Source organism: Pholcus phalangioides, unplaced genomic scaffold (genome assembly GCF_987345545.1).
Source record: "Pholcus phalangioides strain wild (caught in Gottingen) unplaced genomic scaffold, Ppha-v1.0 ptg000013l_1, whole genome shotgun sequence".
Lineage (NCBI taxonomy): Eukaryota > Metazoa > Arthropoda > Arachnida > Araneae > Pholcidae > Pholcus > Pholcus phalangioides.
Genome location: NW_028301606.1, coordinates 38462883 through 38478406, shown reverse-complemented (window position 1 = coordinate 38478406; position 15524 = coordinate 38462883). Strand labels below are relative to the sequence as shown.

Sequence of the window (15524 nt, the reverse complement as noted above, 5' to 3'; positions counted from 1 at the left end):
AACGCCACAACAGGCAAATTGCCCAACGAGGTGGCTGACTTAAGAACATCATGGATCCCCGAGCCATTTTTTGGAGGCCCTACATACTGTATATACTTCGCTCTATGTATGTATATATATTATGTTCATTTAAAATAACATAACCCTGACACCCCCTTTACTGTGGTTACCAAACACCGACTCTGGCCATATCACAATTTACTGCCATTAATGAGATTGGTTGGAAATGAAGGCGCTGTCTCTCGGTGGTCGCCTCAAGCTCGTTAGGGAAAATATCTTATTTACATCCTCCCTCGGGTTTGAACCTGGGACCGCAACAGCAACCTTCACGGTAGTAGACTGAGCATCTTACCGCTACGCCACTCGGGCACTGAAAATCCCCTTTACTGGGGCGATGGCTGAAATTGGCGGATATTGACACGGACTCTATGGTGTACAGAAGTGGTTTAAAAGTTTAAAAAAAAAGTGCCAGAAAGAGAGTTTTGATATGATTATATAAACTTTTTCCTGTTATTACTCAGATTTATCTCAAAGGATGAGGAAAAACATTGACCCGATGTAATTTTTCGTTTCTTTCTTTCCAGACGAACCTGAAACGAAATCGCTTGCACAGCCTCATTCTCGTAGCGCTCGTCCTCGTTTGCTACACCAACAGTCTCTGGTGCGAGTTGGTTTTCGACGACATCCCGGCGATAGAAGAGAATAAAGATCTAAGGCCGTGGACTCCTGTAGGCAACTTGCTTCGCAATGACTTCTGGGGAACACCATTGATGAGGGTGCGTTTTTATACAACAACCACACACCATTATGTTCGTAAATACGAGGTTTTATATAAATGCCAGTGAATAAATATGCAAATAACTGTATATCAATTGAGGGGCTCATTACTATAGTAGGCCAAGTCCAGTTACATTTATTATGGATAATAACACCTTTAAACCTTTGATACATAATTAATTCAGTGCAAGTGATGTAAAGGAATTAAATATGTCAAAAAGTTCAATTAAAACTAATTTTTTAGTGCCCTGCTTTTACAAGGGCTTTCACAAAATCTTTAAGATGTTATTATCCATAGTAAAGATAAACGGACTTGGGTCTACCATGGTTGTGAGCCCCTCAATTACTTTTCGTTTTTTTTTTTTCTTTCATTGCAGGAAGAAAGTCATAAGTCCTACAGGCCACTCTGTGTGTTCACGTTCCGTTTGAACTACTGGATCCACGAGCTGGAACCATTTGGCTACCACTTCGTGAATATTATTATTCATGCGTTCGTGTGTATCCTGTTTTACAGGTATTACAAAAATATTCAAGGTGGATTCAGTACTCCCCCCTCCCCGACTGGAGGAGGGAGTACTGTGGAGTGTAGATGACGCACACACTCCTCAAGTATCTTCTTATGCGTACTATGTGTGCTAAAGTTTAGTATAACTTGTACTGCTGATATGCAAACATGCCGTTGTACTCCTAGCTAATTATATAGTAATAAAGTGTTATGTTTTTAATGTGTGTTTTATAATCTGACTACATTCAGCGTCAGGACATACGTTTAAAAAAACATCAGAATTCCATAGTGTGAATTATAAACCGCTGTTCTCGTCTGCAGTTTTTTTTTTCTTTTCTGAGACATTTGAAATGAATAATCTTTAAAAATTAATTTTTAAAATGTCAAACTTTTTTTTTGGAAGAAACATTATATGTGTCCATATACACTCATTGCCATAAAAATTTGCGCACCAAGAAATAATTGTGGGATCGAAACGAAAGTCGGCCTGAAGGTACATGTCGGGCAGATATGCAAATGATTAGAAATGCAGCGTGATTGCGCATTGCGTAATGCCACTAGAGGGCGTTGAACTTCGTTCTCCTTGGAGTATAAAACAGGTAAGCAGAGCTTGCTGGAGTGTATTTAATCGTTTGCAAAGGAAATGCTGAGGTAGACATGCCGTTACGCCGCCGTCGAAGACCATATGAGCAGTTGTCAGAGTTCGATAGGGGAAGAATCATCGGGATGATGGAAGCTGGGTGGTCAGCTCGGCCGTTCTGATTTTACTGTGAGGAGGTGTTGGGACCAGTGGACAGAAGATACGTCATTTACACGGCGACCAGGTTCAGGACGCCCTCGACAGACCAGTCGTCGAGAAGACCGTCACATCATCCGAAACACGCGTAGAGCCAACTGCCTCATTGGCCGCTATCCAGACACAGGCAGCAGCTTCACTAAGGGCCCCTGTGTCTTCCCGCAAGGCGCCTGGCTGAAGGACATCTGGTATCGCGGCGCCCATTACGTGTGCTGCCAATGACACCCACCCACCAACGCCTCGGTTTGGAGTGGTGTCGAGCACGACGGGATTGGACTGACGACGGGATCTTTTCTGAGACATTTGAAATGAATAATTTTTAAAAATTAATTTTTTAAAAGTTTGACATTTTAAAAATTAATTTTTAAAATGTCAAACTTTTTTTTTTGAAGAAACATTATATATGTCTATATATATACATTTAGAGACTCTCCTACATAATCGTTAATTTAATAATTATTTTATATTGATTAGATTTTATAGATTATCCTACATAATCTTTAAAAAATGATTTTATATGTAGGATTTTAGTTTGTGTGTGTGTGTTGTGGTTTTGTTTCTTTTTCACCGACAGATGCCGCTGTGGCTATGTAGCAATGTAAATTAAATATGTCAAGTTGGCAGGAGTCGAGTGTGGGGCAAGATGACGTCAGCCACTTTATTTTTTTTTTTTTTATTTATTTATTTTTTTTTTTGTGCCCTGTGCGTGTTTAATCACGTTCTGTTTTTTATGCGTCAAATAAATGAATAAAAAAATCATTCCGCTCTTCTCTGTGGAAGTTTATTCACCCCGAGAGAAAATCCCATAGATTGGGCGGGGGGGGGGGGGCGTCCAGGTATGTGTTGAAGGTTTCGTCCATAGTGTCATAACGTCCGTGTTAGTCGTGTGTCCAAATGATATCTAGTGCTTTTTCCACCCCAATTTAGAATCACGGCATCTCGTCATTGTCATCTTGGAACACGTCATCGCCAGTCGACTCACGATAAACAATGTCCAATTGGAAAGTCAAATGGCAGCATTTCTCGAACACGAACCACGCATAACTCTGGCTTCATAAATACCTTGAAACCACTTAACCACAATGCTTCTTAGAACACACCAGTTCGTTAGACATTCCCCAACAAGAATTTTTTATGAGATGTGTGCGCGATTTAGTTGTAATTATACAATTCCCGGAACAATAATATTTACCTATAGATACACAACACATTATTTTCACATGCACCAATTCATTGGACATTTCCCAGTGGAATAATGGTGGAATAATAATATGTGGTTCACGTTTGGTTTAGTAGCAGTACAATATATCGCGGTATTTGTTTCCCCCATCAATGTAATAATAATGATTTCTCCTGTTTTTAACACAGGTTTTGTACGGAGTTTCTTCCTACCAGAGCATGTTTCCTAGCTGCTATGCTATTTGCAAGTCACCCAATACATACAGAAGCGGTAAGGCACTCTTCACACACACACACACACACCTTAAAATTCCATACGCGTTTCAGTACAAATGATCGATTAAATAAAATCATCAAAATTCACAAAGTTTACCAATAATGCGTATAAATATCTTCAAAACTTTGCTCAGAAATGATGTAATATAATAATTATAATCATTATTATTATTATTATTGGTTTTATAGGTGACGGGAATCGTGGGGAGAGCAGAATTGCTATCGTCCCTGTTCTTTCTACTCGCGATCATGGATTACGTAAGATCTAGTAAAAAGAATGTACTGTACGGTTCGTATATATAGCAAAAAAAAACTACTATCTTTTATGTTTACTTACGCTCTCTCTTAATGGAGCTTTGCGTCAAATATTTATTTTTATCTGAGACCAATGACAGAGCTCGCTTATGTATCAATTATTTGATTTCAGATTTACAAGGCACCATAAGGTACTTCGTTCTCACGTCCTCTGCAGTTTTGTGTAAAGAACAGGGTATTACCGTGGTTGGAACTTGCGCTCTTCTCGACGTCGTCCTCTTGAAGCAAGTGTGTGTCTCTTTTATATCTTCTCCAACCCGTATAATGAAGTTAGAAACATGTCACGTACTGGACATACATAAGATTGTTGTTGAAGTTTTGCACTTAAATTAAATAATGCGGGAAAGATGGGATTTTAATAAGATTAAAAAAGGGCAAGTGTAAGGATAATGCGGCCATGTGTGTGCTAATCTTGTAGGAATTTTGCTGAGGCCTGTATGCATAGGCGGAGATAGACTTGGAAGTCTGGGGGCACGGTCATTATTGCTGAGTGGGGGGGGAGTCATGATGATGATCATGTCAATTTATATACAGTCGAATCTCGTTCTAACGAATACCGTTATAGTGAAAATCTCGTTTTAACGAACACTTTTCTATTCCCTCTGATTGGGAACAATGCAAAAACCTGGATTATACGATAAACAATACTCGCGATAAACAATGTCCAATTGGAAAATCAAATGGCAGCATTTCTTGAACACGAACCACGCATAACTCTGGCTTCATAAATACCTTGAAACCACTTAACCACAATGCTTCTTAGAACACACCAGTTCGTTAGACATTCCCCAACAAGAATTTTTTACGAGATATGTGCGCGATTTAGTTGTAATTATACAATTCCCGGAACAATAATATTTACCGATTGATACACAACACATTATTTTCACATGCACCAATTCATTGGACATTTCCCAGAGGAATAATTATGTGGTTCACGTTTGGTTTAGTAGCAGTACAATATATCGCATTATTTGTTTCCCCCATCAATGTAATAATAATGATTTCTCCTGTTTTTAACACAGGTTTTATGTTAAAAACAGGATTATAAAAACCTTCGTTATAACGAAGTGATTTACCTGGTCTCTTGAAGTTCGTTATAACTGGATTCGACTGTGTACACATATACATTAGATCAGTCGACTTCACCTTTGACCCGGAGGGGGGGGGGGCATTGCCTCCCATGCCTGTATGATGCTTCTATTCTGCCTGTATGATGAATTATGAAAAACAGATAATGTTAAAAACCATACTCTTTGTAAAGAGTTGTTAAAAGAATAAAATAATGATCTCTACGGCAGGGCTGGATAAATCCCAGGAGTCAGGTAGTATTTTCTAAACTGCAGCCTGAGAGCAACACAAAATCTTTGGAATTTACAGCAGCATATCTGCCAACGTGAAAGAGGGTCCCTATGCCATGAAAAAGTGAAAAGAAACATTACTTTTTACCTTTTTCTTCCTGGTAAAAAAAAAATTTGGCGCTTAGATTTTTTTTTTTTTTTAGATTTGTTCAGCCCTGATCTACGGCACATCTCAACGGAAAATATTAAAAATCAGTTTTTTTTCAAAGAGTCGACCTCTAAATCTTATTCCTAACAGGTGAAGGTAATACGGCTAATGAGGTCCTCAACATATATATCTGAACTAATTAACAGGCGTTTTCACGAGAACTATGAAATAAAAAACGCGGTATTTGAAACTAAACAAACTTTTAATTAAAAATTAGATACAAAAAAATATATACTTAGTCCGTAGAATAAATTTCGTAAGCTTTAACAAAATTAAAATAATGAATCAAAAATTTAAATTTTTTCAAAGGAATTAACAGACACATTTCGAACAGATACATCCTTTTCTTTCCTTCGTAATGAATAGAAGTTGATGGGGGAGAGGGGGACTCTCCCCTACAAAACGGCTTTTGCCGCACCCCCGATTAAGAACCACTGCTCTAGTGGTAAATGTAGGGGACTATTTATTTTGCCTAAATTTCATCCGCATCCCTTCATTAAAACATCCTAAAAAGTTTATAGTTCTCTGATGGGTAGTTAAGGCTGTAGACAGCTCAGAGCATGCCACTTTCAACTATAGACACCCTATATTTGTATGTACGTGCAAATATCTCATCAGTTTGTATTTCTTTTGAATTTTTCGCGTAGCCTACGAGATGCGGTCCAACAGCCAACAAGGCTCCCAGAAGCAAAATCAAAGGTCCCACACCGACATGGCGTAAGGATCTCATTTTGCGGCTGCTAAGGCTCTCGTCCATCGCGGGTCTCATCCTTGTTTTTCGACTGAGAGTCATGGCTTCGAAGCTACCGATATTCAACAAGTGAGTACGTTTGCAACACTTTTCGGCCTATTTCTCATCATTTATATTATACAACAACACGTGCATGTGGAATTTCCCCCAGCATCGGATTTCGCTGCTTATCGAATCTATGGTTGTTTTATAACTCAAAAAAATACCATCTGAAGTCTGCTCTTGATTCTGAAGAAAAAATATTGTTTCTAACAGTATTTTTTGAAATTTACGCGAAATATCAAAATATTTACGCAATAACCAGTTGAATTAAAAAATATTGTAACAATTAAGTGCAATGAAGTGATTGAATGATGATGACATTCTTCAATTTTGACTTATTAACAGGTTCGACAACCCGGCGTCCGCTTCGAGTAGTCCAGTTCGAGAACTCACTTTCAACTATCTGCCGGCTTTCAATTTCTGGCTGCTCTTATTCCCCCTGGAACTTTGCTGCGACTGGTCGATGGGTTCGATACCTTTGATATCGTCTTGGTTGGACAAGCGAAATGTGGCCACTCTGTTGCTGTACATTTCCCTCGCTAAACTCGTGCAAAAATCCAAACGTTGTCTAGTGCGGAAAAGAGTTGTCAGTGTGGTGGGTGCAAAACAGATTTTTTTTTTTTTACTTCGTCGTTGTTATGAACTAGCAAGAATACCTTCTCTATACGCTAGTAGCATTAAGGAGCTAGCAAACCATTGTAAATGGATAAACACGTCTGAAATGCATGTTTGAGAACCACGGTAAGCAAAGTAAATTTAAGCTACTAAGTACCAAAGGATATTTAGAGGTGCCGCGAGTTCGATACCCGATTCGGCCTTATCAGAAACTTTCCTGACGCACAGGTACAATAGAAATGGCGACAAAGTGATCACAGAAAACGATTGCTACCACAGGGAGTCCTGCATCGAAGGGTTAGCTCACCAAGCTCTCAGTGAGTATAAAAAAGGCAAACTGTTGAACGCTGTCGTTCGGAATCGGAAATAAATTGTAGGTCGCCGTCTAATTTGCCCTCTCGTGCAGAAAATGACCATGGTGTGACAAAAATGATCAACGAAAGTCAGCATTGCAAAATTCATTGATGAGACTTACAAACCATTTTTGCGCGACAGGTTTTTTGCATATGTCTGTAATTTTCCCAGCTCTGACGGACTTTTGAAGTAGCTCATCGTTCGAGTGTTGTAGAGTAGCCTATCGTTTGGTATACGTACAGAATTTGGCGACGATCGGTCTAAAATTATGCATTTGTATATAGAAAGACAGAGCATACACACACAGGTATTACATCAAATATTTCTGCGAATATGTTCTTAGAAACATGGAAGTTGTTTGTTGCCTCAGGAGAGACAGCTCATAAACTTTCTAATTTGGTTTTTGGAGCTTAGGGTGTCCGTACAATTTTTTTTTCACTTTAATAACTACACAACCCCTTGTAATATAAGGGAAGTATTTAATGTCTACACAATATTTGGTTTTTTTTAATTGGAAGTATGCCTCTGGAACAACGGTTCGCCAGTAAAATGCGGCAGGGGGAAATAATCACCCTGTATAGAAATAGATATATCACCCGGCGCTTCACGGGTATTCTCCCATATACTGGCATCATTAAGGAAGAAACAAACGAATGTAAATGGATAAAAATATGTCTCAATTCATAGTTTGAGAACCACGGTGTAACCAAAGTAAATATTGCAAAATATTGTAGAGGCTTATGATCTATTGCCGCCCGACAGTTTTTTTGCCCTGCTCTGACAAATTTTTAAAGTAGATTATCTCTCGAGTCGGGTTCGGTTTCCTAAATGCACAAAATTGGCCGAAAAAGGTCAAAAATTGTGAATTCGTACAAAGAACATACACACAAAAAATAATTTTTATTTATATAGATTAGATATTTTTAGTATATGCGCATGAATTGAAGTCATTTAGATTTTACAGTTAGTTTTATTGTTCTTCATATATTATGAAAACAACACGATGTTAAATAAAATTGTTTATTCTACTTATTAATTTCCTTTTCTTTTCTATTGTGCACTCAGGGTTTAGGTCTGTTGATAATCCCGTATATTCCAGCTTCTAACTTGTTCTTCCCGGTCGGGTTCGTGGTAGCTGAGAGAGTCCTCTACATTCCAAGCATGGGTTTCTGCATCTTGGTTGGATACGGCTACCATATAATGTGGAATCTTTGCGTCAGGTAAGATAGACCTCCCGAGAGAAACACGTCTTTATCATTTTCCACCTTTTTACTTATCCGCCTTTGGGAAATGTAACCCGTGTACGGTATCAAATACACCAATCAGTCATTACGTTATGACCACCAATATAGCATGCTGCTCTGCGTCCAGGTCGCGGATCACCACAAAACCGACTGTGACCCCCCTGCTGTGTCTCCAGAAGACAGATAAGCTGGTTATCCAGAGGATGTGGTCCTTACTTTGTATTGATTAAAAATTACTGAAATTTCATCAACGATAGACAAATGTGTATCGATACTAATTTCTACAATTTAAATATATTTGATTACAGGAAACAAATGAAATACTTCCTTGTGTTTTCTTTACTCACCATAACGTGCCTTAATGTCGCGAGGACAATCACCAGAAATTTCGATTGGTGAGTTCAATTCATTTTTTTTCTTTTTTTAATTTCATGTAAATAATGAAAAACCATCGCTATAATTTCGCATGTAACTAAATACGATACAACGAGAAAGAAAGGGATAATGTAACATAATAATGGTATTAGTAATTATTTCATTTCGTAATTGCTCGAGCATAAAGTTGCATCTCTTGAAGAATGCAAAAAGAGAAAGAAGGCAGGGATGATATAGAGGTATTGAAACTAGAAACATAACGGAAAAATACATTTTTAATCGTTTAATTTCGCTCTTGATTGAGTAATTAATTAAATTAAGTCATGTTTGATCATCATGAAAAAAAATCCTAGCATTTGTTTGTTTTTATTTCTCCAATTAATGAAATATCATCTTTACGTGTATAATTTCTTTTTTATAACTTAAAGCCTGGGGCTTTAATTTCTATCTCTTTCGTGTGATTTGTGATAATTATTAGATCGCTTTATCAAGCGATGAAGTAGAGTTTAATGCGCGGACATTTTTAGATATTTCTCAAATACTATAAGTCCGGAATCAGTATATTTTTTAGTTCTTTTTAAAAGAACTATAAAAAAAAAGACAAATGCTTAACGAAAGACAAATGATGAAATACAAATGCTTACGAAAAAGAGTTCATCTTCTCGAGTTTCATCATTAATTATTATAAATAGTACAGGGTGTACCATAAATTTCGTGAATAGTTTAAAAATTCAAGAAAATTAAAGGGTTTGTTATATTTGAATGCGGTTTGCGAAAATGTTATTTTCAGGGAGGGGAATTTTCGAACAGAAAGTTCTTTAGCGAAAAAAGAGTGAAAATTTCGTGAGGGAAAGAAAATCCATCGCAGAAAGTGGAACGTTTTCTTTTTCCTCAACACTAGTTTCATAGAATGGCCTTGTGTGTGAACTGCTGGGAAGCATATGGGGGGATGTCAATAAAGATTCGGTCGTATAATCGTATAAGAGAACATGAATTTGGGTGGAGGGGTTGGTTTGGACGCTTTGTGTCGGACAAAGGCAGTGTTTATTACCTTTTCCTACCCCCGTGAAGCCTCTGGAATCGTAGAACGTCTCCTTTAGCATGATGAGCGATGCACACTGTTTGGAAGAAAATGAAATTGGGTTAGGGTGGAGGGGAACGGAGTGTATTTTCCCACAATATTCCCGCAGCCTAGGGATTAAACAACCTAGAAATTTCATTTCTATCGCGCGAGATTCTCACACAGATTTTATTTCTTTTGGTACGGGAAAAAAATTAGTTCAAATTTCTGTAGATAGGGAGCACTGCCCGAAAGCAAATTACTGGAAATATGCAACTCAGAGTCCTATAAAATGCAGGGTGTACGATTGATAAGGTTTTCATTGTGATGTTGACATTGGTGGATAAAGCTTTATTGGTGAAGGGGTGTTTTACCTCAGCCACGAATCGCCAACTGAAGCTTTACGAACGTTTAGGACACAGAAGACATTGAAGAAAAGTTCAGGTTCAGTGAGGCGTATAGACAAAGCTCTCCATGGCCAACAATTTTGAACTGATTTTTTTCCGTGTTTCAAAAAAAATACACCTTCGTGCGAACAACTTTTTGACAAACCGCATTCAAATATACCAATTCCTTCAATGTTTATCAATTTTTAAAGTCTTGGTCGAATTTATAGGATATCCTGTATATAGAGTGCTACTTTTATCGTTGGCAGCTAGTTGCTAAGCCTCAAAGGGGAATTTTAATCAAAAAAAATGTTCCAAATATTGTCACTCCGTATCCAAGAAGCCGTTTAAGTAAAAAAAAAGATATTTTTGGAAAAGAAATCCAAAGTTTTTTGTTTTTTTTTAAAGAATCCTATAAGTCAGGTTCAATAAAAACTTCTTCAACACTGACATGTGAAACAAAACAAAAATTGTTCTTCTACGGCCAAAGGTGATTGCGTTAACATTTAGCTAACGTTGAAGCATCATGTTTTCACTGAAAAACAGAGGATTTTCCACAAAATTATTTCAAACACAGATCGATTTGGCTACTTATTTATTATCCATTAATGGACTGGATTCATCCATATATAATGAGCACCCATAACAACTCTTAATGAGACAATTGTCATTGTAAGAAATCTTGTAGTAGCAGTCATATGTAAATTTCCATGTTGCTCTTTAGAATTTGACTAAACTAATGAATTTTCTAATAAGAAACTTTTCCTAAAATAAGCAAAATCTAACCTTCCATAAGTCCATAATATTTTTCTTTACATGAGCAAACTTTTCCTTTTTCTTGTTTGACACATCAGTGCATGGAGAATTTTTTGCCATGAATGACTTATAGGACCCGGGGATCGTTCAAAACATTCAATTTGGTGTATATAACGGCTTTCAAAGATAATTCCTTTGACTGGAACGGCTTCAATGGGGATCGATAATATTATTTGAAAGATCTTATTACAACTGGACGTTTAGAAATTAGTTATTGGACAACGATGAAAGTAGACACCTCTTATGCAGTGTGAAAATATTTATGCGGAGTGTCATAACTGTACGGAACAAGAATTTTCACTCGAACATTTTCTTTGAACAAAAAATAACCTTACAGTTTACGAGTAAATCGTGAACAAAAATTCTGATCTCATGTCCAGAGAATTAGAAATGAGCTCCGTTGAAGACATGAACATCTTCTGTGCATGCATGTGACATTCTTGAAAGATGCTCAAAATGTCCAGCGCATCGGATCATGCTTGTGAGCACCGTAGATAACTGACTCATTACGATATGAAACTGCGGTGTCCACAGAAGTATTTCATCGCCAACTATTGCTGAACGAATATACAAGATGCTCGATTCCTTCGCCAACTATTGCTGGATAATTAATAGATCATGAACTAGAACTAATCATCTGATCATACTATCTTCCTTCTATGTATTTGTAAAAACGGGGAGAGAATACCCATCCATTTCAGGACACATCCATCCCTGTAGAATCTTCCATATCTCGATAAAAAATTGTGAGGTAGAATGTGTTTCACCTTTCAGATTCAGGTATCCACAATAACTACAGCACTACCTAGTACGAAGACAAACAACTGTTTGTGCTTCTGCTTTAAGTCTAGTTTGCAGCACCAATTGCTTCTGATAGTTATAAAGAGAAGTCCGAAAGCGTCATTGGTCTTTATGGTGGATGCTATACTTTTACTCGCGTCAAATCTGAATTTGACGTCATAAATTTTGTTTATTGAGATTTTTGGGGGGGGGGGGGATAACCTTTCTCTACGCAACATACTCCATAACGTCATATGGTCGACACCTTGGTCACGATCTACTGCGTTCAGGCCGGTCGTCTACTGCAGTGATGGGCAAACTACAACCCGTGGCCCAAATGCGACCCGCTAACGGATTCAATTCTCCCCGCTGCAGATTTCAAAATAATAGTACAGAAATTTTTAATTACATGGTTTTAAAAAAATTCATTCAAGGGGGGTGAATGAATAAATGAAAAGGAATAAAAATAATGAATAAATGAAAAATGGAAGATCTCCCTTTCTTAGCATAAGGATAATATAGTTCCGAGAATTTAAATAAAAATTGAGTTGAATCCTTTTGCATATGCAAGAAATGGAACACTTATGCTGAAAATTCTCGAAATATACTTTTCCATTTTTCACAGTCGTAAAAGATAAGCCATTGCGTCTCATTTGCAATGAAGCCGTGGCAGTTCTCAAAGTATACAACGCATTCCGCCACTTCATTTCCAAAAATAAAAATTCCAATAACGTCGGATGTCCGAATATGTCCGGCCCGCCAAATCTTTTTCTTTTTGTTGTTTTCTTCTGTGGCTCGCTCCTAGAAAAGTTTGCCCATCACTGGTCTATTGCATCAAGAATATCCTCTATCCGATTTAGGGGCCATTCAAGTATTACGTAAGCAGATTTTCAGCCATTTTTGAACCCCTCCCCCTCCTGTCAGCAAAAGTCAGCAAAACGCTGACCCCCCCCCCCTCCCCTCTGTCAGCAAAACTTCGTCAGCAGCTTAGAATATTTCATATCTTCAAAAAGGGGTGGTTGATAACGTAAGCAACCTTCAAACCCCCCTCCCCTCCCTTGTAATCAAAAGTCAGCAAATCCGAAACCCTCTCCCCCCCCCCCGATGCTGACGTTATACTTGGATGACCCCCTTACCGTGCTCGCTCTCCTTGCTTGGCCATACTTTCCGACCCCACATTATATGGTGAAAGTTGTTTGCTTTGACGAGTTCTATCGCTTCTTACATTCTGGCTACCAGTTTAGTTACACCCTGCGTAGAAACCATAATGATGTGATTCTCTGGACATTTTTCATCTACTCAGAATGAACATTCTTGTTCTGAAGAGTTCGTGCAGTCTTTACGGGACGACTTTGACTTTGCGGTTTTCCAACTTCGAGGAATGAATGTGAGACGGTCTCTCATTCCAAAAAAAATATCTTTTTGAAGAGAGCATCTAGACCCTCAACATTGTACTTGTACATATAACATAAACATTCAAGTATTTACATCTTCACTTCAAATTGAAAAAGGCAGATGGCAATCAGAAGATAGAAGAACAGAAAACGAAACAAGCGTACCAACATAAATACGTTAGAGGCCACACATACACTCAGAACACTTATTCCAGAGTGTACCGATTCGTAAGAAATTCTGCAGAAAAATGGGTTCAAGATGCATGTGTGATTAACGTAGTAGTAGTAGTAATATTTACGAGATTTATTAATATTTACGGGACACTCTGTATACATAAGACTGTAACGGAAGTTTAATTATACAAATGATGTTCTTATATGATTCCAGGAAAAACGGAGAATCCCTTTTCACTTCAGGTTTGAGAGTCTCGCCCCGAAATGCTAAGCTATGGAATAATTTGGGTCACGTGATGCAGAGCAGAGGGGACTCTCACAAAGCTCTGGATTACTTCTTGAGAGCCGTGGAGTAAGTTTACTTAAACTAAAAACACTTCCCTTTTGTTATACCCGTTTTGCCTTGATTTAATTGGCATCCTCAACAATTCACGCCATAGATTTTGAAACCTAGAAATTCAAGCTGTTGGTTGTTGAAAATTTTCAAACATGAATAAACAAACTATGAGTTGAACCCTGTAGTAACCGCAATGTAATGCTTCGCACGACGAGAGCTTGTTCTCTCTCCAAAGCGGCTCAGAAATTTTGAATAAGTCAAACACAGAAAGAATTAATGAGCCGAAATATAAATATTTTAAAATTGCGATGGCGTCCACAGAGCATTCCCATTGGATAGTTCCCACCCACTGCAGGTAACATCATCGCGCGTAATTAATATCCCCCGAAGCGTATTTGTTCGCTCACAACAAATGTTTGCGGGCCGTGTATTCGGAGCTTCCACCCTTTTCGAGTTGTTTACTGGCTGGTCTCGAATTACGTTGAAACGTTTCGCAACAGCTTCGATAACAAACTCGTTAAATGTGATGAAATATGAAATTTTAATTAATTTCATCAGAAAATTACGGCTTTAAAAGTCGTACATTTTGAGTTATTCTATTCGATGCGATGTGGTTTTTTTTTTTTTTTAAGTGCGTGATTTTCAGCTTCCACTTAGAAATATATTTAAATTCAGTTGTTATGCCTGCGGGTGTATATGTTGCGATAAATGTGATAAATCGGTTACTACGCATAATAACCGTTTATTATGCACTAGCTGTTGCCCGCGGCTTCGCGCGCGTAGATTTGGTAATCTGAAAATTACTCGGCGATAATTTCGCCGTATAACATTTGAAACTACCTCACGACAACGCTTGGGGATCGAGTTTCCAGAACTCTCGTCTTAGCGAGTCTCTATATTATAAAATATAATACTGACCAAATTTTATATTTATAGCTTCAGTGATTTCGGCTCCGCTAATCTCCATATAATCTTTGAATCCCCCTTACGCGTCGGATTTCACAGAACCCCTTCTTACTGACTCTTTATATCATGAAATAACGTTACTCATAAAATTTCATATTTATAGTTTCAGCAGTTTCGGCTTGGCGATGATCAGTCACTCAGTCAGTCAGTCAGTCAGGACATGTTATTTTATATACAGGGATTCCTGTAAGTGCTTGCACGGCCTTTATCTGCAGAACCGTCCGCCGTAGAGGTACGATTTCAACTTCAAAAATGCTCAGCAGGCGTTAAAAAACTACTCTGTGCCAGATTTGAGAAAGAAAATACAGTGAGTGACAAAATACAAAGGCTAAATTTTTATACGGTTCCCCCCCCCCCCTCCCCGTGCTCTAACTTCCGATTAAAAAGTTGGTGCTTTGTCTCTCCTTAGGCCCAAAAAAAATCCAAGTTTCCAATTACAACCTTTGCTGAGATATTTGAATTCAAAAATTGGGAAACGACAGCATAAATGAGGGAAAAGAGCGCTGTGTGTTCGTTAGCTTTTGCTGTTCTTTAATAACTTTTCTCCGATTTTTGAATTCAAATATCTTAGCGAACATTGCACTTAGAAACGTGGAATTTTTTGTATTGGCCTCAGGAGATGCAGGGCTACAATTACCCCATTGGAAGTTAGAGGACAAGGAGACCGTATAAAATTTTTTATTTTGTGACACACTGTGTTTTTACTTTTATAACTGGTACACAGTAATTTTTTAAGGCATTTTGAGCATTTTTTTAAATTGGAATCATACCTCTACGACGGATGGTTGATGAGATACAAGCCGCATTAGCACGTACACGCTGTATATAGATAATCGTCAATCGTCTCGGTGAGACTGATAAATGCATAATATC

The 15524-nt window shown here is 37.9% G+C and overlaps 1 protein-coding gene across 1 annotated transcript in view; it reads left to right on the top strand.

Moving 5' to 3' along the window:
- LOC149079084 (protein O-mannosyl-transferase Tmtc3-like) overlaps positions 1-15524 on the top strand; it is a 43787-nt gene that overhangs the window by 17793 nt on the left and 10470 nt on the right. The window contains exons 2-11 of the mRNA XM_089241371.1: positions 585-776; positions 1155-1291; positions 3447-3528; positions 3723-3822; positions 3961-4076; positions 6005-6177; positions 6496-6745; positions 8185-8339; positions 8672-8758; positions 13563-13700. Of these exons, the coding sequence (XP_089097497.1) occupies positions 585-776; positions 1155-1291; positions 3447-3528; positions 3723-3822; positions 3961-4076; positions 6005-6177; positions 6496-6745; positions 8185-8339; positions 8672-8758; positions 13563-13700 (1430 nt within the window). The remainder of the gene's footprint in view (positions 1-584; positions 777-1154; positions 1292-3446; positions 3529-3722; positions 3823-3960; positions 4077-6004; positions 6178-6495; positions 6746-8184; positions 8340-8671; positions 8759-13562; positions 13701-15524) is intronic.